The sequence below is a fragment of the Phragmites australis genome, chromosome 14 (genome assembly GCF_958298935.1).
Source record: "Phragmites australis chromosome 14, lpPhrAust1.1, whole genome shotgun sequence".
Classification (NCBI taxonomy): domain Eukaryota; kingdom Viridiplantae; phylum Streptophyta; class Magnoliopsida; order Poales; family Poaceae; genus Phragmites; species Phragmites australis.
In genome coordinates this window covers 14,742,703-14,765,349 of record NC_084934.1, presented here as the reverse complement: position 1 = coordinate 14,765,349, position 22,647 = coordinate 14,742,703, and the positions used below count along the sequence as shown (strand labels likewise).

The 22,647-nt window shown below is 50.1% G+C and overlaps 1 protein-coding gene across 2 annotated transcripts; it reads right to left on the bottom strand.

The window, feature by feature from the left end:
• Positions 1-1,120: 1,120 nt before the first annotated feature.
• LOC133890987 (serine carboxypeptidase-like 7) lies at positions 1,121-11,529 on the bottom strand. Of its 2 annotated transcripts, XM_062331657.1 has the most exons (14): positions 11,182-11,528; positions 10,918-11,075; positions 10,764-10,840; positions 3,345-3,467; positions 3,145-3,247; positions 2,978-3,015; positions 2,737-2,838; positions 2,551-2,634; positions 2,262-2,438; positions 2,031-2,102; positions 1,790-1,911; positions 1,584-1,697; positions 1,390-1,435; positions 1,121-1,299 (listed from the first exon to the last, which is right to left on the bottom strand). In XM_062331657.1, the coding sequence occupies exons 1-14, from the start codon at positions 11,373-11,375 to the stop codon at positions 1,216-1,218; spliced, it is 1,494 nt and encodes a 497-aa protein (XP_062187641.1). In that variant the 5' UTR covers positions 11,376-11,528; the 3' UTR covers positions 1,121-1,215. The 2 variants fall into 2 exon arrangements, with proteins under 2 accessions (XP_062187641.1, XP_062187642.1); XM_062331658.1 differs by lacking the exon at positions 2,031-2,102 and having other exon boundaries at positions 11,182-11,529.
• Positions 11,530-22,647: the final 11,118 nt, after the last annotated feature.

Sequence of the window (22,647 nt, the reverse complement as noted above, 5' to 3'; positions counted from 1 at the left end):
TTCATCAACTTGATCTTAACACAATATCTCGTACTCAAGCTTTAGGGAAGATCACTACAAATGAGCTATGCTTGATGAGTGGGTAAGAAGACTTTCCATCCTCCAAGAAGAATATTGCCTTCAAAGCAAGTGACGATTAGAAGAAGATCAAGGTAGAATCAAGTGAAAGTGACGAAGATGATGACTCTGACACCGAGCTTGCACTTTCATGAGAAAAAACTATAAGAATGTTCAAGAAGTTGAATAAGAAGGGTAAAGATTTCAACCCCAAGAAGAAGTTCTACTCAAACAAGATGAAGCCCCTTACCGAGTTGGATTGCTATCATTGTGGTGAGCTTGGTCATTTGGATCATCAATGTAAGAAAGAATCCAAGCAGGGCAAAGGTAACTACTATGATGATAGTGATGGTGAGGGCAAGTCCAAGAGAAAGGATAAGAAAAAGAAGAAATTTCATGGCAAGAAGCAAAAATTCTTCAAGAGCCAAATATAGAGATGGAGAAGCTTATATTATTAGTGAATAGCTCACTGTTGAGAGCTCAAGTGACTCTTCATCAAGTGACTAGATTTGTTGTGTTTTGTTATTAGAAGTAAATTACATACTAAGGATTGGTGGCTGTATCACTCGATGATAAAAATGGGCTAAGTGAGATTATTGTGATAGTATATGACAAGCTCTAGGTTGTAGTTATGTTAATTACCGTTTATAGCCTTGACTTACTATTTTCACGAGCAATTAATCTTGTTAAATTCTACTTAATTACGCTAATATGAATATCTTTATTTATTGATAAATTAATTGCTTAGTAAATAAGATATTAAACTAATTGAACTAGAACTTGTGCTTGAGACTGTCACGTTGATAGGTGAACTTAGTGTAGTGTTGGATGGTCGCTAACTCGGTAACCCGCACTGAGAGCGCATTAATTAAATTAACATATGTTGATACATTTCTTGTGTTATCTCACCATGTTATGTCGATTGCTATATTTGATCCTTTGGAACATGAGTAGTAAATTTCATGGCTTCCAGCATGTTAAAATGCTCATGTTCTTGTGTGTGATATTTTATTATGGCTGCCATGTCCTTCTTTATGTGTTTATTCTGGAATCACGTTAATCGGGAAGTTGGTAAAATATACTTTGAAACAACAGATTTATTCGTCGATGCATAATAATCATCTGTTCTATGTCCGGTTGTCCAGCAGGCACAGGTTATTAAAGTGGCCGATTGAGTATCCAGCGGCTGAACATGGCGAAGCACCTCTCAGGCTCATACTCTGGCGCCGTGTGACCGCCACCCTGCAATCCCGATCCAACCATTTCTGATGCAACAATTCGTAATAAGCTCTCTCATGAATACGCAAATCAAAGGGCGCTAGCTTTAGGTACCTTTATTGTCGCGAATGTCATGTTGTTTGAGTAACTTATCGTGAATCTGCAAGTTGATGGAAGGAATGAATGAGTCATCCGCAAGAACAGAAACGGTAGAAAAGAAAAGATATTGGCAGTGAAGTGGTGTTAATTGGTAAGATAAGGAGTAGTGAATTCAGTTGAGAAGGCAGAAGTGCCAGAGAGAGACCCACCCTGCTGACTGCCCGTCGAGATGCCACGCCCTCCAGTCATCGGCGACGGGGAAGTTTAGCGACCTGACCCATGCCTGCGTGCCCAGGTGCGGCACCAACAGGTCATGATCGCCGCTGCAACCATGGTTCTCATGTCATGCCATGTCATGAGACAGTTTATCAAACAATCCATTCCTTAACTGGAAAGAGGAGGCGTGGGTACCTACCTGTATACGAGAGCACGGTAACCTCTGGACGTGAGGTTCCTGTGGTACTTGATGCTGCTCTGGAGATCGTTCGAGTAAGGCAAATCTCCATCGTGGCATCTCACCCACTCGTCCACGCTCCCCTGTTCAATTCGGTTCAGTTCGGCTCGATTCTTAGTGTTGTTGACACAACGGGATACCATCAAGATGGAACCAAAGCGTTTGGAACCTCGGAGAAACTAGCTAGGATGGGATGGCTCACCTTCTTGATCCCAAGAGCATCTCGGGTGCGTCTGTCGTTCGCCCAGAAATACGACAGGTAGTAGCCGTAAGTCTGCAAATGTACGCACCACACACAGAAGATAGATAGATAGATAGATAGATAGATTGATTGATTGATTGATATGCACAGTTACAGTGAATGCACCAAATAGATATAGACGTCCTTAACTGCACTGATCAGAAGAGGTGTTTTTTATAGATGTTAACTTACGATGCAACCAAATGGAGGACGAGCTGGTGGATGATTTAGCTGCCCCACTCTGATCTCCTCCATTATTAGGATCTTTCTACCATCTGACCCGTCCGTCCTGCTGTTTGGTTTTGGTACAGGAGACGCGTAAACGCAGGTGTCCAACAAAATTTGGGCCTGCTGAACTTCGGAGATGAGCTGCAGTCAGATAGTGTGATCCTCAGTAAGTAATCTGGCACCACCGACAATCAAAGAACCAAAGCATGTATGTACTAATAATTTATCTACAAGACTCCATCCGCGTTCTTACATTGTTGAAAATACCCAAAGCCTGAGTACACAGCGCATTTGCAGGATTGGTGTAGTCTTCACCTTGGCAATGCCTCAATATCGTCTAGATGCAAAAAGAACATATCATTACTTGCATAGTCAGAGTGGCACACCACTTGAACTCCGATAAAAGTGTATGCAGAACTAGATGAGCTTAATGAATCACCTCATATAGTTGATCTGATATTATACCAAATCCGTGAGCACAAGGCACTCTAGAGTTAACATCAACACTTTCGCCTGTGATCGGGTTACCTACTAGATAGCCCTAAGAGGAGACATAATGAACCGTGTCAATGAGCAGTACGGCCATTTTCTTGAGTGATTGCCAATACTCATGCTCTCAGTGATTCATAGATATTCCGCAGAGGTAGCCTGTTCGTTTTCAGAAAAATTATGATGGATACCTTGAGATTAAGGAGGGGGCCCCTTCCTGCTTCAATATCTGAAGAGGATTTAACACAGGTAGCTGATCAGTAGTGAATACAATCAGAGAACTGAATCCGTTGTTGTTGTACCAACAACTGCAGACTGAATCGCCCATCATATACAGCAAATCAGTAGCAATCAATACCTTCTGATACCATCTGCGCAAGGAACGGTACAAGTTTTCCAGCATAGGAGTCTGCACCGATGTAGAAAGGACTTGCAAGGTACTTGGGATGGTTCCTGAACCACTGGACATCGAGATTTCAATCGATTAGTGTGTATATGGGTGGCGCATGATATATGTGCTAATTAGATTAGTTGTAAGCAAGCAGGGTTGCAGTTTACCTTGATGAGAAATTCATGTAGTTGCAGTGAGGCCGATGCATCTCCGACCTCATAGCCTTTGGGTTGCCGGGAAAAGGAAAATCCAGCCCCAACCGGCGAATCAACAAAGAGGATATGCGATACCTGTGTGCAGATTGATTGATCGAATCAGCAATTGGTACTACTCCATGAGAACTGAATAAGCTGAATACGTATGTAGCAGGAAAAACGTGGAAAACTTGATTTACTGGCCATCCCCAATAAGACTTCAAAGAGAGTAAATACTTTGGAAAATGAAGCAACCATTAGCTCTGCAATAACATGCAACTACCCTAGTGCTAAGGTGAATGGTCTTGAGAATGCCATTTTTTCAATGTTGCTTGGGTGAATTTTTCGATATTTAAGTTTTTGAAAATCTCAATTGGGGTCCAAGATCTTTTTTTCGTCGAACCCGCAGTAGAGTTGCGCGTCATTATATTAAAAAGAAAAATAACACAGTTTATAACGGAAACTGGGTTCAAAAACCTTAACAAGCACAACAGTACAACCTACAGAGCTCCACTCACACGTAAGCTAAAGAAGAAATAAAGAAACCCCAGATCCCCCTAAACAACCGAACGACGGAGGTTCAGCGAAGCAACATACATACAACTCGGCAACCACAAACAAATAGCACCCACACCAAGCAATGCTATACCGCAAGCAACTGTGCCCAGCTAGCACCTCGACCAGGACAGGAGACCTAGGATATCAGAGCATAGCCACTGCCGCGAAGCGCCAAAGGTGAAGGAAAGCCCCCCAAATAGGAGAACGTCGAACAGAAGGGCATACAACAGTGGAGGATGGTGTGCCCTGCAAGGAGTGCCGCTAGTTGTAACACCAAGACAATAGAGGGATTCTCCGAAATGACGCCTTCAGGAGGAAAGCAGAACCGCTGTCGCTCGTCCGAGAAGTCGGACAGAGTTTTCACCCGAAGAGATCCCATGAGGAAGCCTTTCGACAGCGCCTCCAAGGTGGTTATGACGTTCGCAGGCGTCACCTCCATCAGCAACATGATGCCTGTCAAGGCTTTCGCCTATAATTCCCCCCTATCACGGCACAACCCAATGAACCCAGAGGCTCAACGAGTCGACCAAATCAATCACCTGCAAGGAATAGCCAGCAGCACGTAGCACAAGAACACAACGCAGCCACCAACAAGAGATGACCGGGGACGAAGCCCCGACCCGCAACCACGCACAACATGACTGCTGGAGGTGCACTAACATCGTCATCAACAGCGGTCAGCCACCACAAAGGAACACCGGAGGGCACTGATGGCCCCTCTGGGTGCATGGTGCATCAGGCCGATCGGAAGCCATACTGCATCAGGCCAACCGTAGAGAGCCCTACCAGACGGCGACCAGCCGGCCAACAGTCCATTCCCGCAGCCCTCCAACCTCGCAACTTGCATGCTCATAGCCCTTCGCTGGAGCCGAAGAGACTGCAAACAGGCGACAAGAGGTGAGAAAGGCAAGCCACCGCACGGATCCAACTAGGGAGTGGTAGATCCGGTGAAGTGCTGCGTGGATCCGGCCGGAGCGAGCAAGTGTAGAGGCGGATTTGACAGAAGCAAGCAGCGTACACAGGGGCGGGAAGAGGGGGGAGGGTAGGAGGTGGGGAGGGGGAAGAGAGAGGGTGGAACAGAGGGAAGGAGGGAGGGAGTGGCCGCCTCGGAAACACGGATACTGCAGTCCAGTCCCGTATCCGCACCGGATACCGTATCGGATACAGATACAAGGCTGATACGTATCCATGGAGTATCCGCTCGAAAATAATTACAGAAAATACAGATACGTGGGCCGATATGTATTGGTGCCGTTGTGGATACGGCCCAGCCCATATGAAGGCCTAACCTAACCGGCCGACACACGGGAGCAGTTTCACGCACGGGAGCAGTTTCACGCACAAGCGGCTCCTCCACGCACGGCAGCGGCGGCGGCTCCACGCTCGGGCGCTTAGCAGCTGCTCCGCCTCCTCCACGCACGGGCGCTGCTACCAGCGCACGCACATGCGTAGCCGCGGCGGACAGGCGCAGTCGGGGTGGGCGCACGGGCACAGCCGTGCGGGAGCGCGCGCGGTTCCATGCGGCAGGCACACGGGAGCAGCAGCGCGAACGCTGACCGGCGACGGCGAGGACCAGCTCCACCAATGAGTTCTCCTCCTTCTCCCCCTCCCCTTTTCCCCCTCCCGATTGCCTTAGGCGCTTAGAACTTAGCAGTAGTTGCCAACTTGCCGCTACCAACATGCCGTGATGTCGACCGAAGGTTCAAGTAGTGATGCTACTAGTGGTGCTTCTGCAACATCGACAGATATTAGAGCTCCATTGTGGGATCATGTCCACATTTTAGAGAGACCTAGAGCAGGGGGGCAATACTAGATGGAAGTGCAAGTATTGTCCATATGAAGGATTCAGTAGCTACACTCGAGTTGAAGCTCACTTGCTGCAGAAGAAGGGAAAGGGAGTGGGTATTTATCCGAAGGTGTCAATAGATTTGCTTAGCCAAATGAGGAGAGATGTTCAAAGGTGCAAAGAATTAGTAGAAAGATCAAGACAGAGAACTATGTCTTTGCCTACTACTGATTCTTCATATAGTGGCAGCACGAACAAGAGGGGACCTACCAGTGCATTGGAGAAATCTTGGGCAATGGAGGACCGCAAGCACTTGGATGCTCTAATTGTAGATTATTCTATTATGGAGGTATTCATTTTCATTGCATTGAACTGATCATTATAAAGTTTCAATTTTAAGTTTTCTTTACTTGTGCAGTTATGCTAATTCTGTTTTTTAATCGATGTACAGGGATATCTTTCAATTTTGCAAGAAATCCATATTTTCAACAAGCAATTTCCTTTGCTTGTAACTGCAACTTGGCGGGTTATAAAATGCCCGGGTACAACAAGCTTAGAACTACGCTCCTGAAGCAAGAAAGAGGTCACATTGAGATGCTATTGCAGAGTTCAAAGAGCACATAGCAGGAGAAGGGAGTGACAATTTGCGCTGATGGATGGTCAGTTTCGCAGGGGCGACCACTCATCAACTTTGTTGCTGTTTCTGAGAAGGCACCTATGTTCTGAGAAGCCCAAATCATCAAGAATTTTATAATGAACCATGGCATGCGGCTTTCTATGTTCAATGAGTTTAGCCATTTGAAGCTACTAGCTATTGCTAAAACACGGTTTGCATCAGTTGTGTATGTTGAAACGGATGGTGGAGGTAAAAATGCCTCTTAAGCAAATGGTAATTAGTGAGGCATGGGACATTTACAAAGATGATGCTCAAACAGCAGCTCTTGTCCATGACAAGGTATTGAGTGAGGTTTGGTGGAGGAATGTGGAGTATATACTTAAGATTACTACTCCTATATATGAGATGATACGTGTGGCGGACACTAACACAGCATGTTTTCACTTGATTTATGAGATGTTTTCACTTGATTTATGAGATGTGGGATTCTATGATTGAGAAAGAGCGGACACTAACACAGCATGTTTTCACTTGATTTATGAGATGTGGGATTCTATGATTGAGAAAGTGAAGAAAGAGATATATCAATAGGAAGGAAAGCAACCAGATGAGGAGTCGGACTTGTACTTGGTTATTCATAAGATATTAGTTGATAGGTGGACAAAAGGCAATAATCCACTTCATTGTTTTGCTCATTCACTCAACCCAAGGTAATAATCAACACTTGTTGTCTTGCTTATGTTTATAGCTCGATTGCTAATTCACTTGCCTATGTTTATATTGTAGATATTATAGCCCACAGTGGTTGGATGGAGGTGTTGGCCTTGTACCTCCACACAAGGACAAAGAGGTATCAAAAATGAGGATGACATGCTTCAAGAAGTACTTCCGCATATCAATAGAATTGTCTCAAGTGAAAGAAGAATGCGCAAGGTTCTCTAGTTGTTTCGAAGAATTCAATGATCTTGACTCCCTCCATGATAGATGGTTTGTTTCTCCCATGACTTGGTGGACAAATCATGAACAGTCTGTTCCTTTATTGATGAATTTGGCCATCAAATTGGTTAGCCAACCAGCCTCATCTTCATGCTGTGAGAGAAATTGAAGTGCATATAGCTTCATTCACAGTGTCAAAAGAAATGCCCTAACTCCAGAGCGTGCTGAAGATTTGGTCTATGTGCACTCAAATTTGAGACATCTCTCAAGAAGGACTGATGATTACAAAAAAGAGAAATCAAGGATGTGGGATGTGGGAAGAGATTCTTTTGAATCTCTAAGTGGTTTAGGAATTCTTGAAGTGGCTAACCTTTCCCTTGATGAGCCTGAATTGCAAGCCGTGTCTTTTGGAGATGTGGAGGCTGATATTTGGGAAAATGAAGCTGAAGCAAATCCTGAACAAGCCTAGTTGGATGAACTTGCAAGTTACTATCCTATCTATTATGTTATGTAATAGAACTTAAGTAGAACCTGTTATCTGCTATGTTGAACTTCTATGTTTTATTGTGTGAGCTACTGTCTGCTAAACTTTCCAATTTGCTATTCGTGAGATTGTGTTTCTTCTATGTTCTTATGTGTTATTCGGTCAATAAGAGAAGAAGGGAAGGGTTGTAGGTCGGCTGGAAGTAACTCCTTAAGGGTGATGACCCAAATAGCAGCTACTTATTTTTAATAAAATGTTATTGAAATGTATCCGTTTATCGGGTTTTTTGGAAAAAAGACGTATCCGCGTATCGGTATGAGTCCGATACCGATACACGTATCCGTATCAGTCTGATACCGATACACGTATCTGTATCCGTGTAACATAGGTGGCCGCTGCCGCCTGAAGGTGATATACCTAGAGGCAATCATAGAGATGATTGTATCACACGTCTATATTCATGTACTACCGAATAATATATTATTCCATGAATGAATATCATTTATATTGATTGGCAAGTATGTGACTTGTTCATAAAACTCTTTGTTTATTTCATGATGTTAGTCTTGGTTGATCCTTGATCGCATATGATTGTGATGATACATAAGATCATCACATATATTGATTGATGATCATATTTTATGGATCATAGGTATAGAGATACCAGGTAAATAATGTGGACATTTATGTTAGAGAACATAATGTTGGATAGACTTACCTTGAGATACTGCTGGGATTTTTATTTATGATGTGCTATCAGTTGTTATCTCAAATGGTGTACCTGCAGGATCCTCATACCTGAGATCGTCATTGATTCCCAGAATATGTAGTGACATACTTTGAGGCTGTCAAACGCTATTCCGTAACTAGGTAGTCATAAATATTTTCGAGTTTGTCATGAAACATATCGTAGGGTATAAGCGATCAAGATGAAATTTGCCTCTTCTTGATAACAGGAGAGATATCTCTGGGCCCTTCGAGGTAGTTGGATTGAGAAAGTGCATGGCCATGTCAATATGATTAAAAAATTAATCATGATAAATCCACTATTTGATCGAATGAATGGTCGGGCTATCACAAAGGTGGCACATATCTTGCCTTGAGTTTGACTGGTATTGTGAGACGAAGCGATCGGTGCATGTGTATATCAAGGTTTAACCGATATGATCTTTTATGTATACCTGGAAGTCAACATATCGTACTAGGGATCGCTATTGATTTCGGTTTGAAAAGGGTTCCAGAGTCATAGCCGCTTGTACATGAACCTAACGGGTTACACAATTAATGGGTTAGAATAAATATGCGAATTAAATTCATATATGGATTTTAATTGGATTGTGATCTATGAGAAGTTAGAATCCTAAAGGGCTTTCAACATGGGAGCCCATTAGCGAGCTCTATATAAGGAGAGGCGTGGGTAAGATGTGCCAAGGTTGAGCCATTCCGAAACCCTAGTCATAACCTTCTACGCGATCTCCCAAAACCCTAGCCGCGCGTGCAGTGCTAGCATATCGGTGCTCGGCGTTTCTGCCCAGTACATGTGGATACCGTAGAGGTGTTGCTGCTATTGCGGCGCTGATCTTCTCGGCTAGTCGAACGTGAGTTGGTCTCGGAGTTGGTCGATGAGCACGAGCACTTGCTCGGAGTTGGTCGAGGAGCACGACCACCTGCTCGGAGTTGGTCGAGGAGCGTGACCTGCGTGGGGCTGATCACGGATCTGATCGAGAAGCTGCTCGAGGAGTTTGATACGCACGACGTTGGATCGGTCTACTCTAACTCTTCTTCTGTTGCACTGCGCGTTGAGCGGTAACAATATATGATCTCCTACTAGTATGATTTCCTGGATGAATACGGTAGAAAATTTTATTAAAGGCTAGCATAGCCTGTCCATTCCCCAACACCGCCATCACCGACTGGCCTTGGTAGCGACGGCCTCGCCGGTTCTGGGAGGGGAGGGAGGCTTGTGGCGACGAAGGAGGATCCCCCAAGTCGCCTCAAGAGCGAGATGGCTAAGGATTGGGACAGCAGTTCAGGTCTCTATATCTAGAACTTGTAAAGATGGCTACAGAAGGAACTCTAACAAAGGCCTACATCATCAAAAATTCTACCAACCATTTGGTTCAAAACTTATGATCTATGCAATATGCAATCGTTTCTCACTTCAAATCTCCCCTAATACAATATTATACAACGTTACTCCATCAATTATTTTTTATTTGATTTTTTTAATTTTGCGGTCGATGAGACATAGCTTTGGTCATCACTTTTGATAAATTATATTAATTACAGTATTGTGATGGTAAAACTTAAAAACGTTGGTAAAACTTAAAAACGTCCGATGACCGACGGTACCAGCTCTAGAACCAAATAAAAAAAGAGGGAGTACCAAATAATAGAGGATAGCATACCACATCATCTTGGCTGGAATTACTCTATTTTTCTTAACGGAAACAGGAGGGACACCACTCGATATTTTAAAGAGAAGTTATCACCAGAAACTAGGCCGTTATGAATGATATTATCACCAGAAACTAGGCCGTTATGAATGATATTATCATCTTGGTGGCTGCATTACTGTATATGCATGTGACTCGCACCTCCCATTCTTTAGTTTATAAACCGATATAGTTTTTGATAGCTACTAAAATAGGACTGAGAATAAGGCATTTACAGATTCGGGTGCTACACTATTTTAGGGGGTACTGTAGCATCGTCCGCAGAATCGGTGCCAAGTGCTACTGTAGCTGTACTGTTTACAGAGTCCGATAGTGGGTTCGGAGTAGAAAATACCGTCGTGTTAATGTAGCAGTACTGTTCATAGAAGCTGACAGCGGGACCGGAGAGAGAAAAAGAAGACTAGAAGGTAGGAAATGGGGTAGCTGCTGGAGATAAAAAAAATAAGTGATACTGTAATAGTGATAGACGATACTGTAATAGTATTTTTGAGGATAAAAATTTAAAATAGCTGTTAGAGATGATTAAGAAAAAAATAATTTGGTAGAAGGATGAGACCTTTGACCAAGAGTTTGGGTTGTACCGGAGGCGCGGCAAGGAGCCATTGTAGGGCTCTAAGACGAACCTGATTGGACCTGCGCGCGCATCATCATCATCATAATCATGTATGCCGAAGGTACTTCTGATTCATTAAGGTTGGCGTGCAGCGTACCGATCTCGTAGGCGAGGCCGCTGAAGACGGAGCAGCGGTCGCCGCCGGTGAACCAGAGGAGGAAAGGGGCGTCTGCGCCGCCGGAGCCAGACTCGGACTCGGACTCGACGAAGTAGTAGAACAGCTCGGTGCCGTTGTCCTCGTCCACCTCCACGTACCTTGCAGCCACCATTCAATTTCAACTTCGGTTCGAAAAAAAGAAGAAGAGGATTTAACAAGGAAAAGTACTAGACGAAAGAAGAGTGAGGTACAGGTGGTACTCACCCGGTTTCGAGATGGAAAGGGAGGGGGCCATCGAAGCCAGGGAGGCTGGTCACCACCCGCCTGGAGCCGGAGCCGGAGGAGGCGAATGCGAGGTGCTGCTGGTGCTGGCTGAAGGCAGTGACGACCAGGATGAAGAGGAGGAAGCGACAAGAGCAGAGGAGGCGTGGCCATGTCGTCGTCGTCGTCCTCATCATAGATGCAAGCAGTTCCAGTCACAGGCGCAAGCGCAGATGGATGGATCGAGCTCGGTCCTGATGAAGAAAGGGTGATGGGATGGATATACTGCCAGCAAAACGGAGACGCAGGCGAGGCAAACTAGGCCAGCTGAATTGTCACGGCTCTTTGTTTGATCATCTGAATTGTACCATATTATGGATATAGTGATTTAGATTTTAGAAATATTTTTTAAATATTCTATAGCATCCTATTCAAGAAAATTAGTAGAATCAATTTTTTAAATACTCTGTAGCATCCTATTCGGTTAGTGATGATCAGATCAGTGACTATAAGTGTTTAAGTAAGGATTTTAGTTAAATATTAATTATATTTAGATAATATTAACCATAACTAATTATTCTAGGTATTTAGTGATGATTATTAATAACTTAAGTTATAATTAACTAGAATTAACAATTATTAATACAGATTAATATAGTTTGTTGATAATAAAAATATAAAAAATAATACGTAATTTTCAAACAACTAAACAAATTTCCATATCCCATCCATGATCAAAGCGGTGGCTGTAAGATAGTGTGCTACGTCTCTCTCGGATCGCCTTTGCTCGTCACCATGTGCTGCTCGTGCGTGTCTCTGTCAGACTGTCAGTCTGTCTTCACCGCTGACACACACGTGCCTTTGAGTAAAGCGATTGTAAACTGCCGCAATCAGAGTTGGAATTTTTTTAATATTATATTTTTTAACAGATATTTTCGAAATAGTACCGTAAACGAGAAAATTTTAAAAATAATACATATTCGTCCTACCGTATGACGAAATCTTATTTTCACCATACCGTACGGTAAAAGTACGGTATGACAAAAAATGTTGACGTGGCACCGACGGCAGCACAGGGGTGTATGGCTGCAGTTACGAGGTAGTTTTCGCCGTACGATTCGGCGAAAATTAGTTTTCGCCAAACCGTACGGCAAAATACACATCACGTTTGGCAAAAAATGTGGATATAACCGCGGCGGCCGTGTCGTCTCATTTCAACCCGCGTCATCTCAGTTGTGACCGCGTAGAGAGGAGTACGTGAGCAGAGAGGAGAAGAAAGAAGAGAAAAGAGGAAGAAGAGAGGGGGAAGGGAGGAGGAAGACGGGAGGAGGTAGGAGAAGAAGGAGAAGGAGGAGGAAGGAGAAAGGGAGGAGGAAGGAGAAATATTTTTAGATGTATGTCTATCAATCTATTCGTATTTATATTGACTTAGAGACTAGCAAAATAATGTGGCGTTTGTTAATGTTTATTTTATGTAAAAAATTTTGTATTAATTATTGTAGTATTAGGTTAAGAAAATAAAATTTATGTGTGTACAAAAATTAGATATCGGTACTCTAGTTAAGATGATGTATGTAAGATTATATTGTAGGATTGTATTATTATGCGTTACACTAAAGTACGGTATTTATTGAATTATTTGTAACTTAGAACTAGTGGTTTGCAACAGAAAACAATAAAATAAATTGAGGATCCAAAAAGCAATGCAGCACCGAAGTATTTGTGTTAAAATCTTAAGATTCAATGAACATTATATTTTTGAAAATTCGCAAGACTCATAATATCAAATGATATTAATTATTAGGTTGTTGCGAATTAATTATATTTAATTTGTTGGTGCTAGTAATATATTTATTTAATAATGATATCTTTGATGTAGATTTAGGACAATAATATGGATTATATTTTAGGCAACGAAGATTATAGTATTTTTTATTGTAGGATAAGCAACACTGGGTAGGGATGACCATTGCGTTTGTCAATTTTAAGGTAGTCGTAATGTATGAATATAATTGATTTTTATTTATAATCGATATATTTTTAGTGACAGTTATGTCAAACTTTATAAAACTTAGAATATTCTATAGAAATGGTCAAATTCGAAACAATCCAGCATGTGTTAATTTGAGCAATTTTCTATTTACCATTCTTGAGCACCCAAACCCTGAGGGTACAAGGATAAAAGAGATAAAAATGAGATTCACTCAATACTTTCAGCTTGATCCTCAGATTTATTCTGTTACGGTGCAATGCATGTGGACTCGTATGTTAAATCTAGTTTGTTGGGAATTAAAGTCGGTACATCGAACGAACAAGTGGTTGAAATGGTTGGAGTGGTGCATGCGGTGTCGGGCTGAGTTCAATATCCTGGTGCAACTATGTCTAAGAGAAGCGGATGATAGTAGCAGTGCAGCACCTCTACCTGAAGAAAAGGATACACGTGTGGATGCAATGTCGACAGAGGAAGTTGAACAAATAGAGAGGACTGAGGCAGAGATTGTTGTGAATAGGTGGGTGGCAGAGGTTGAGGAGGGTCAGGCTGATACAGGAGATGAAATTGAAGAAATCATTGTGGAGCTCGAGAATGTGGACCATAACACAATTCATGAGGAAGATGCTTTATTGGAATATGTAAATGTAGATGAAGATGATAGTGATGATGAGGATGATGAAGACGATGAGTGCTCTAATACTGTCATCCCAGATGAATGGAACTTACCTGACAAAGCAATGATGCAAGTTATGGAGAACCATAACTCCTGTCGGTGTATCAGGAACCAGGGGTCCCTGAGTCCCGAGACCAGGCCGGCCGTCCGCCACGTGTCACCATCCCGCGAGGTCCCCCCTGCAGGATGAGGAGAATCTAAGTTCCGGGAGAAGGTGCTCGGGGCCCCAGCCTCTGGTTCCCGAGCACCCCAGTTCCCCGATGACCCGCAGAGTCCAAGTACCGAGAAGAAAGTGCTCGGAAGGGTTCCCACTCACCCCCGAGTACCATAGTCCCCCGATGATCCGAACAGCCAAGTGCTCGGGAGAGAGTGCTCGGGGCTGCACGTGGCAGCCCACGAGGACTCAGATCCCCGAAGGTCTTACCAAAGTACTCGGGAGAGAGTGCTCGGGGCTGCACGTGGCAGCCCCCGAGGACTCGGTTCCCCGAAGGATCTGCCCAAGTGCTCGGGAGGGAGTGCTCGGGGCTGCACGTGGCAGCCCCCGAGCACTTGGTTCCCCGAAGGTTCGTGCAAGATCGCCCGACGACCCGAAGGATCCCGTCGGCGGGGTGTCAGCCAGTCAAAGGTCCAATGCCGCATTTAATAGGCACGCGCGGCCTGCCATCCTGACATCCTGACATTCTCAGCTGCCCACGCCCTAGTGTCAGACCCTGCCATGCTTTGGCAGGGGGGCGTGGGTCCATTAATTGCACGGGTCCCGTCCCGTATCATCCGGCTGCCTCGGGATAACGTTGCCAGGATCGAAGCGTTCCGCCTGCCACCCTGCCCTGACAGAAGAACAAGACAGGGTGGGCGCACCGGGCGCCTTCTGTGGCTGCCCGGTGGGCCCTCTCAATAGCGCCGGAGGACGTCCACAGTGGCGGGTGGTCGGATGCGCGCCGTATTTTTCCACCGCCCCTGTCACTTCGCCAAGACGGAATGGTGACACCTTTCTCCGTGGTGCCTTGGCACTCGCGCCCCCTCTTTCCCATTCAGGATAAGTCGAGGTCGGCGTGTGTATAAAAGGAAAGGATGGAGAACACAAGGAGGACAGGAAAAAGAGATCGAAGAAAGTTCAGACGAAAAAAAAGCAGCACACGAAGAACATCAAAAACAAGCTCGAGCAGAGCTAGAACACGGGAGCCTCAAGCTCTCTGTAGACAACACACCCTTGTAACCAGACACATCCTTGAAGAATTCCCTTCAAGGAAAGATATTGCACTCACACAGGAGTAGGGTGTTACGCCTCCGTGCGGCCCGAACCTGTCTAAACCCCGGTGCATCTATCTCTTTTTTGCACTAGGTCGATCATCCCCCCCACCAGCCGTTGCATTTATTTCCGTTTCTATTTATTTCCCCGACGAGCTCGTTCAGGATCATCCCCCCGGCCGAATCTTTAAAAAGGGGTCTCTCGGGATCCCTACGACAGGAGTTCATCCTCCGACAGCTGGCGCGCCAGGTAGGGGGGAATATCCCTGGATTTGTTCGTTTGCTTTTTTCCACAGGAAAAGATGGCTGGTGGGCACCGTCTCCAGCATTCCGGCTCCACTTCCAGTGACGGAGTGCTGCCCGACGCCCGGGAGAGCCCAGTCGCTGCTGCGTTCCAGCAGCAGCCGCTATCCACGTGCGCGGTTTTTCCCTCCCAGGGGGATCAACGCGCTGGGCCCAGCAGGGCCGCCGTCGCTGCTGCTGATGCACTTTCCGACCCCCAGTAGGAGGTCGGGACCCCGGCCGCTAGGTCCGCCTCTGGACAGCGTCGGGTGCCGCTTCGGCGCAGACTCGCGTTCAGCGAGGTCGGCCCGGGGAGCGCGCTGCTTGCAGCGCATGCTCTCCTTAGGCACCCGCCCGTTCAGGCCACGCCAAACACTCCGGAAGGCCGGTGGATCCAAGATGTCGTTGCTTTGGTTGGCACTGCTCGCCGCCAGGTGCAGGCCGGGAGTCCTCGCACCACCTCTCAGCGTGGCGCCGCCAGAGCCGGCTCCTCAACGGGAACGTCCGCACGGGCCGAGGGGCCTCCAGGCGGAGTGCCGTCCCCCTGGCCGTGTCCGAAGCCCGGGACCTCCGCTTGCGTCTTGACGAGCGGAGGGGCCACGAGGACGCCCGGGTTACTCTCGAGCGCCAGCGGGAAACCCGGCAGGAGGTCGGAGCAGAGGACCAGGCTTCCTCTTTCCCGGCCCACGATCACCGGGAATCCCCTGCTCGCCGCCACTCGCCACCGAGGACCCCCGCTCGTGCTGCGGGGTACGGCACCGGTTGCCGTGCCTTCACCGTTGAGCTCTGTCGGGTCAGGTGGCCTTCCAAGTTCCGCCCCGAGCTGCCGGAGAAGTACGACGGGTCCATCGACCCCGTCGAGTTCCTCCAGATCTACACAACGGCCGTTCAAGCGGCCGGAGGCAGTGAAAAGGTGATGGCAAATTATTTTCATGTTGCCTTGAGGGGCTCTGCCCGCTCTTGGCTTATGAACTTACCCCCAGGGTCTATTAGCTCCTGGGATGACCTTTGCCATCAGTTTGTGGCCAACTTTCAGGGCACATTCACACGCCCCGGCTTGGAGTGCGACCTCCACACCGTCCAACAGCAGGAAGGGGAGACGCTGCAGCGCTTTATACAGCGTTTCAGCCAGGTTCGCAACACTATCCCGCGAGTTGCCCCCCATGCTGTTATTGTTGCTTTCCGGCAGGGCGTCCGCAACGAGCGGATGCTCGAAAAGCTAGGTACGCACGAGATCAAGACCACTGCGGAGCTCTTCGCACTGGCCGATAAGTGCGCCAAGGTTGCGGAGGCCAGGGCGTGGCATGCTCCTCGCCCCGCCACCGACCAGCCAAGTTCTTCCCGCTCCGACAAGTGGGAAAAGAAGAAGAGAAGGAAGCGCGAGGCCGCTCCCGTCGAGCCGACCCAGGGCCCTGCCCATAGGGCAGCGCAAGAGCCCGACCGCCGGCAAGAGCGCCAGCCGGTCGTCGACCGATGTCCCGCAAGGGCCCCTGCTAGGGATCCTCCTCGGGCCCCCGTGCCCACGAGGGCCCCGGCACCAGCTAGGGCACCGGTTCCCGCAAGAGCCCAGGCCCCCGGCCGGGCTCCTGCTCCAGCGAGGGTCCCCGCTCCCGCGGGCCCGAGCCAGGCAAATAGTGTCCCATACACCAGACCAGATGGCACGACCTCACGGAGTGTCGTACGGTCAAAGGACTCGTGGAGCAGGGCCAAAGGGAGCGCGACGAGTCCCGCGGAGGAGGCGATGCTGAGGTCGCCCCCGACAACACCGAGCTCGGTTTCCAGGAGTCCGAGCATGCCGTCGCCTTCATCGACGGAGGTGCGTACACGCCTTCCTCGTGCCGTGGCATCAAGGTCATGCGACGCGAGGTATGCTCGGCAACCCCGAGCAAGGAGGCCGCTAGGCCCCTGAGGTGGTCGGACGCTCCGATCACGTTCAGCATGGCTGATCACCCCGCAAGTACTGCAGCCGTGGGGCGACTACCCCTGGTGGTGTCCCCCACTGTCTGCAATGTTAAGGTCGGTAGAGTGCTAATCGACGGTGGTGCAGGCCTCAACCTCCTCTCTAAGGAGGCTTTTGAGAAGCTGCAGGTGTCCTCCAGGCGCCTAAAGCCGTCGCTCCCCTTCTGCGGAGTGACCCCCGGGCACTCCCTGCCCCTCGGGCAGGTCAAGTTGCCCGTGACGTTCGGGAGCCGGGACAACTTCCGCATGGAGTGCGTCCTCTTCGACGTCGCGGAGCTCCCTCTCCCCTACAACGCCATCCTCAGGCGTCCGGCGCTCACCAAGTTCATGATGGCCGTGCACTACGCATACCTCACGGTTAAGATGCCGGGCCCCGCGGGCCCCATCTCCGTGATCGCCGACTCCGGCGGCGCCGTCTCCTGCGCTGAGCAGTCATATATGGCTCTGGTCTCAGCGCAGGCCGAGGTCGATGGCTCTACAGGGGGCCCGGGACCCTCTTCATCCAAACCCCGACTCGCCGCCGACGCCTCTGTTCCGACGAAGGAGGTCGTGGTGGGCGAAGGCGCTACCCAGGTCGTCCGGATCGGCGGTGACCTGGGCAGCAAATAGGAAAGCGCGCTCATCGCCTTCCTCCGGGCTAACACAGACTTGTTTGCCTGGCAACCGTCCGACATGCCCGGGATCCCTAGGGAGGTGATCGAGCATCACTTGGCGGTGCGTCCGGACGCCCGCCCGGTGAAGCAGAAGGTCCGGCGGTAGGCGCCTGAGCGCCAGGAGTTTATCCGCGAGCAGGTCAGCAAGCTCATCGACGCTGGATTTATCCGAGAAGTCCTCCACCCCGACTGGCTGGCAAACCCATTCATCGTCCCGAAGGCCAACGACAAGCTCCGCATGTGCGTGGACTACATCGACCTGAATAAGGCTTGCCCTAAAGATCCCTTCCCCTTACCTCGCATTGATCAAATCGTAGATGCAACTGCGGGATGCGATCTTTTATGCTTTTTAGATGCAAACTCTGGGTATCACCAGATTCGCATGGCCATAGGGGACGAGGAAAAAACTGCTTTTACCACTCCGGTGAGGACTTATTGCTACATGTCAATGCCTTTTGGCCTGCGCAACGCTGGATGCTCCTTCCAGCGCGCTATTTGTATTACCCTTGAATCGCAGGTTGGCCGCAACGTTGAAGCTTACATCGACGATCTCGTGGTCAAAACCCGAGACCGCGCCACCCTGCTCGAGGACCTTGCCGAGACTTTCAACAGTCTCCGCTCTACCCGCCTCAAGCTCAACCCAGAGAAGTGTGTCTTCGGGGTGCCGGCGGGCAAGCTCCTTGGTTTCTTGGTTTCTGGCCGAGGAATCGAGGTCAATCTAGAGAAGATCCGGGCCATCGAGCAGTTGCGACCCCCAGCTCGACTCAAGGAGGTCCAGCGTCTCGCCGGCTGCATGGCAGCCCTCGGGCGTTTCATCTCCAAGCTCGAGGAGCGAGGGCTCCCCCTCTTCAAACTTCTGAAGAAGTCCGGTCGTTTCGACTGGACGCTGGAGGCCGAGCAGGCCTTCCGCGATCTAAAGAAGTACCTCACTTCGCCACCCGTGCTGGTGGCTCCCTCCGAAGGTGAGCCCCTGCTGCTTTACATTTCGGCCACTCCTCAGGTCGTGAGCTTGGTACTGGTGGTAGAGCGCGACGAGTGTTCAGGGCCAGGTGCTGGGTCCCAGCTCCCAGAGGCCCCCGAGCACTCACCTGTCCTCGTGGCTCCCCCTGGGTAAGGGGTCGAGCCCGAGCACGCTACTCCTCCCAGCCAGGGAGTCGAGCCCGAGTGCCCGGCCAGCCCCGACCATGCCGCCGAGCCTGGGGGCTGCAGCAGCCCCCCGGGTAGAGCCGCCGTCCGGGCCCGCCGGGTACAGCGACCGGTGTACTTCGTCAGTGAAGTCCTCCGGGAAGCCAAGACAAGATATCCCCAGGCTCAGAAGCTGCTCTATGCCGTGCTCGTCGCTTCCCGGAAGCTGCGCCACTACTTCCAGGCGCACACGGTCTCGGTGGTTACCACGTATCCACTGGGACCCATTCTCCGAAACCGAGAAGGCACCGGGCGCGTTGTCAAGTGGGCAGTGGAGCTGGCGGAATTCGACCTGCACTTCGTCAGTCGCCAGGCGATCAAAAGCCAGGCGCTCTCCGACTTCGTGGCAGAGTGGACACCCGTCCCCTACATTGTCCCAGAAGAGGTCTCTGCCTATCCCGGGCACGACGCGCCCGGGTACTGGGTCGTGCACTTCGACGGCTCCCTCTCGCTGAAAGGCGCAGGGGCCGGAGTGGTTCTCACCTCCCCAACGGGTGAAGAGCTCCGGTACGTCGTGCAGTTGCAGTTCCGCGCATCCAACAACATGGCAGAATATGAAGGTCTCATCGCCGGCCTCCGGGCTGTGGTGGGGCTCGGGATCCGTCGTCTCCTGGTCAAAGGGGACTCCCAACTGGTCGTCAACCAGGTATCCAAGGAGTACCAGTGCACGGATCCTCAAATGGCGGCGTACGTGGCTGCGGTCAGGAAGCTGGAGAGGCGCTTCGATGGCCTGGAGTTGCGGCACATCCCTCGGCGCGACAACACCCTGGCCGACGAGCTCTCCCGCCTGGCCTCCTCCCGTGCGCGCGTCCCTGCCGGAGTCTTTGAAGAAAGACTCGCATGGCCTTCCGTCCTGCCTGCCGAACAGGATGAAGGGGAAACCTCGAACTCAATTCAGGGGACCCCGGCGGTGCCCTCAGTGGGAAGCCCCGTCAGGGAGCCGCCGTCCGGCGAGTGCGCTGCGCTCGCTGAATGTTCTAAAGATGCCTCGTGGATGTCTGACATCCGAGGGTACTTGAAAGAAAAGTTCCTACCCGGGGATGAGGCGTCTGCCGAAAGAGTTGCTCGGTAGTCCAGACGCTATGCCATAGTAGATGGGGATCTCTACCGGCGTAGCGCAGGAGGTGTCCTCCTGAAATGCATCTCCTGGGCAGAAGGCGGCGATCTTCTCGCTGAGGTCCACGAGGGTGAGTGCGGTGGCCATTCATCGTTCCGCACGCTGGTCAGGAAGGCCTTCCGGCAAGGTTTCTACTGGCCTACAGCTCTCCAGGATGCTTCCGAGCTGGTTCGGCGCTGCAGGGCGTGCCAGTTCCATGCAAAGCAGATTCACCAGCCAGCTCAGGCTCTTCATACCATCCCCCTGTCATGGCCTTTCGCGGTCTAGGGGTTGGACATTCTGGGTCCATTCCCTCGAGCAATCGGGGGCTATGCATACCTATATGTCGCCGTCGACAAATTCACCAAGTGGCCCGAGGCGGTCCCAGTCATCAAGGTGACCAAAAACACGGCGCTAAAGTTTATCCGCGGCATCACCAGTCGCTTTGGCGTCCCGAACCGGATCATCACCGACAACGGCACCTAGTTCACGAGTGCCCTGTTCGGGGACTATTGCGAAGAACTCGGCATCAAGCTCTGCTTCGCCTCCGTCGCTCATCCTCGGAGTAACGGGCAGGTCGAGCGCGCCAACGCGGAGATACTGAAGGGCCTCAAAACCCGGACCTATAACGTGCTCGTCAAGCACGGGAAGGGATGGGTGGACGAGCTACCAGCCGTGCTATGGGCTAATCGGACTACGCCAAGCCGCGCCACCGGGGAGACTCCATTCTTCCTCGTCTACGGCGCCGAGGCGGTCCTCCCCTCCGAGCTCACTCTGGGCTCCCCTCGGGTGCATGCGTATTCTGAGGGTGAGCAGGAGCAGCAAAGGCGCGACGACGTTGACTACCTGGAAGAGCGCCGGCGGCGTGCCGCCGTCCGGGCGGCTCGGTACTAGCAGAGTCGGCGGCGATATCATCTGCGCCATGTCCGGGCCCGATCTCTCGAGGTGGGGGACCTAGTTCTCCGACGCGTCCAGTCGCGCGAAGGAATGAATAAGCTGTCCCCTATGTGGGAAGGTCCCTTCACCGTGATCGCGGTCCCGCGAGAAGGATCTTTCAGGTTGGCGGCAGAGGATGGATAGCCACTTCCGAACCCGTGGAACATCGAGCACCTCCGCAGGTTCTTCCCGTAGCTGGCCGTGCTCGCGGCTCAGGTCAACCAGGCCGGGGGCTTCCCCCCACCCAAGCAGACCGAGGGCTCCACCCATTGGGTAAGTCGCTATCGCCCAACCTTGTAAACATTGTACATTTAATACATTTCAATAGGTAGTCGCTATGTCAAATTATTTTTCTGGATTCCGTATGTTTAATCTGTCTGGTGAGGTGCTCCGTTGTGCGAGAAAAAGTTCGCTCTCTCATTTTCCCCGCTGATAAAAGAATCCCAATCGGTATGCATGCGGGCAGTTGCCGCTGACTTACGACCGGCATGGTAGGCTGTGGTGTTCGGTGTCGTGGCAGGCTCCCGGGCACTACCGAGTTCCAGGGCGCTCTGGGTAATCCTATCGCTCGAGCTGCTCGAGTAGTCCGGAGCTCAGGCCCCCGGAGCGGGTTGTCGGTGCTCGGTCTGGTCTGTCATACCCGGGCGCCACCAAACCATAGGACCTCTGGGTTATGCCCCTGTCTGCTCTCGTCCGCCGGTTTGGGTATTCAAGAGGTCTCGGGTCAAAAACGAGAGCAGTCTATAATAAGTACCGCACTAACAGAGCGCACCAGGCAAAGAAATTCTATATTCCCTTTTAAGTCACAGGCCGACAATCAAGAGCAGCTCGACCGCGAGGGCTTCAATGCCCCGGTCTCTGGTCGGCCCCAAGGGTCCTCGGGTGGTCCTACCACTTAGGCATGAGTGGTCGAGATCACCGACCCCGGGATCCTCGTGTGCCTCTGGGCGCTCGGGCGCTCCGCTGAAGGAACCAAGTCCCCGGGCACCCCGAGCTCGGAAGCACACCCCTCCTGGATCGATTGGCCGGAAGGCCAACAGCTGTCCAGTGAGTGGTTATATTCAGACAAGTCTACTTTCAATAAATTTATGTTCCCGAGTCATCCTCGGGGGCTCTCGCATTTTAATCTGTTCGGCGAGATGTTCTCCTCGCGCACAAAACCCTACCGCGTGTCTACTTTTTCCTGGAACGACAGAGCGGTTCGTAGAAAGGAGTACCGCGCGTACGGTAATGTCTGACCGAAGCCCTTCGTGGTGGTCGTGGTGTTCAGTCCGCTTTTAAGGATCCCGAGCACTACCGAGTCCTTGGGTGCCCTGGGTAATCCTATCGCTCGAGCTGCTCGAGTAGTCCGGAGCTCAGGCCTCGGGGGCGGGCTGTCAGTGCTCGGTCCGGTCCGTCTTAAGCCCGGGCACCACCGGATCACGAGGACTCTTGGTCACATTTT

Bases quoted from the DNA above. Each gene is read 5' to 3' on its own strand.
- LOC133890987 (XM_062331657.1), bottom strand. From the start codon at position 11,375: ATGATGAGGACGACGACGACGACATGGCCACGCCTCCTCTGCTCTTGT. The intron at 2,635-2,736 runs GTGATTCATTAA...TTTTGCATCTAG, and splicing joins TATCAGATCAACTATATGAG to ACGATATTGAGGCATTGCCA. The intron at 1,698-1,789 runs GTAGGTACCCAC...CCATGGTTGCAG, and splicing joins TACCGTGCTCTCGTATACAG to CGGCGATCATGACCTGTTGG.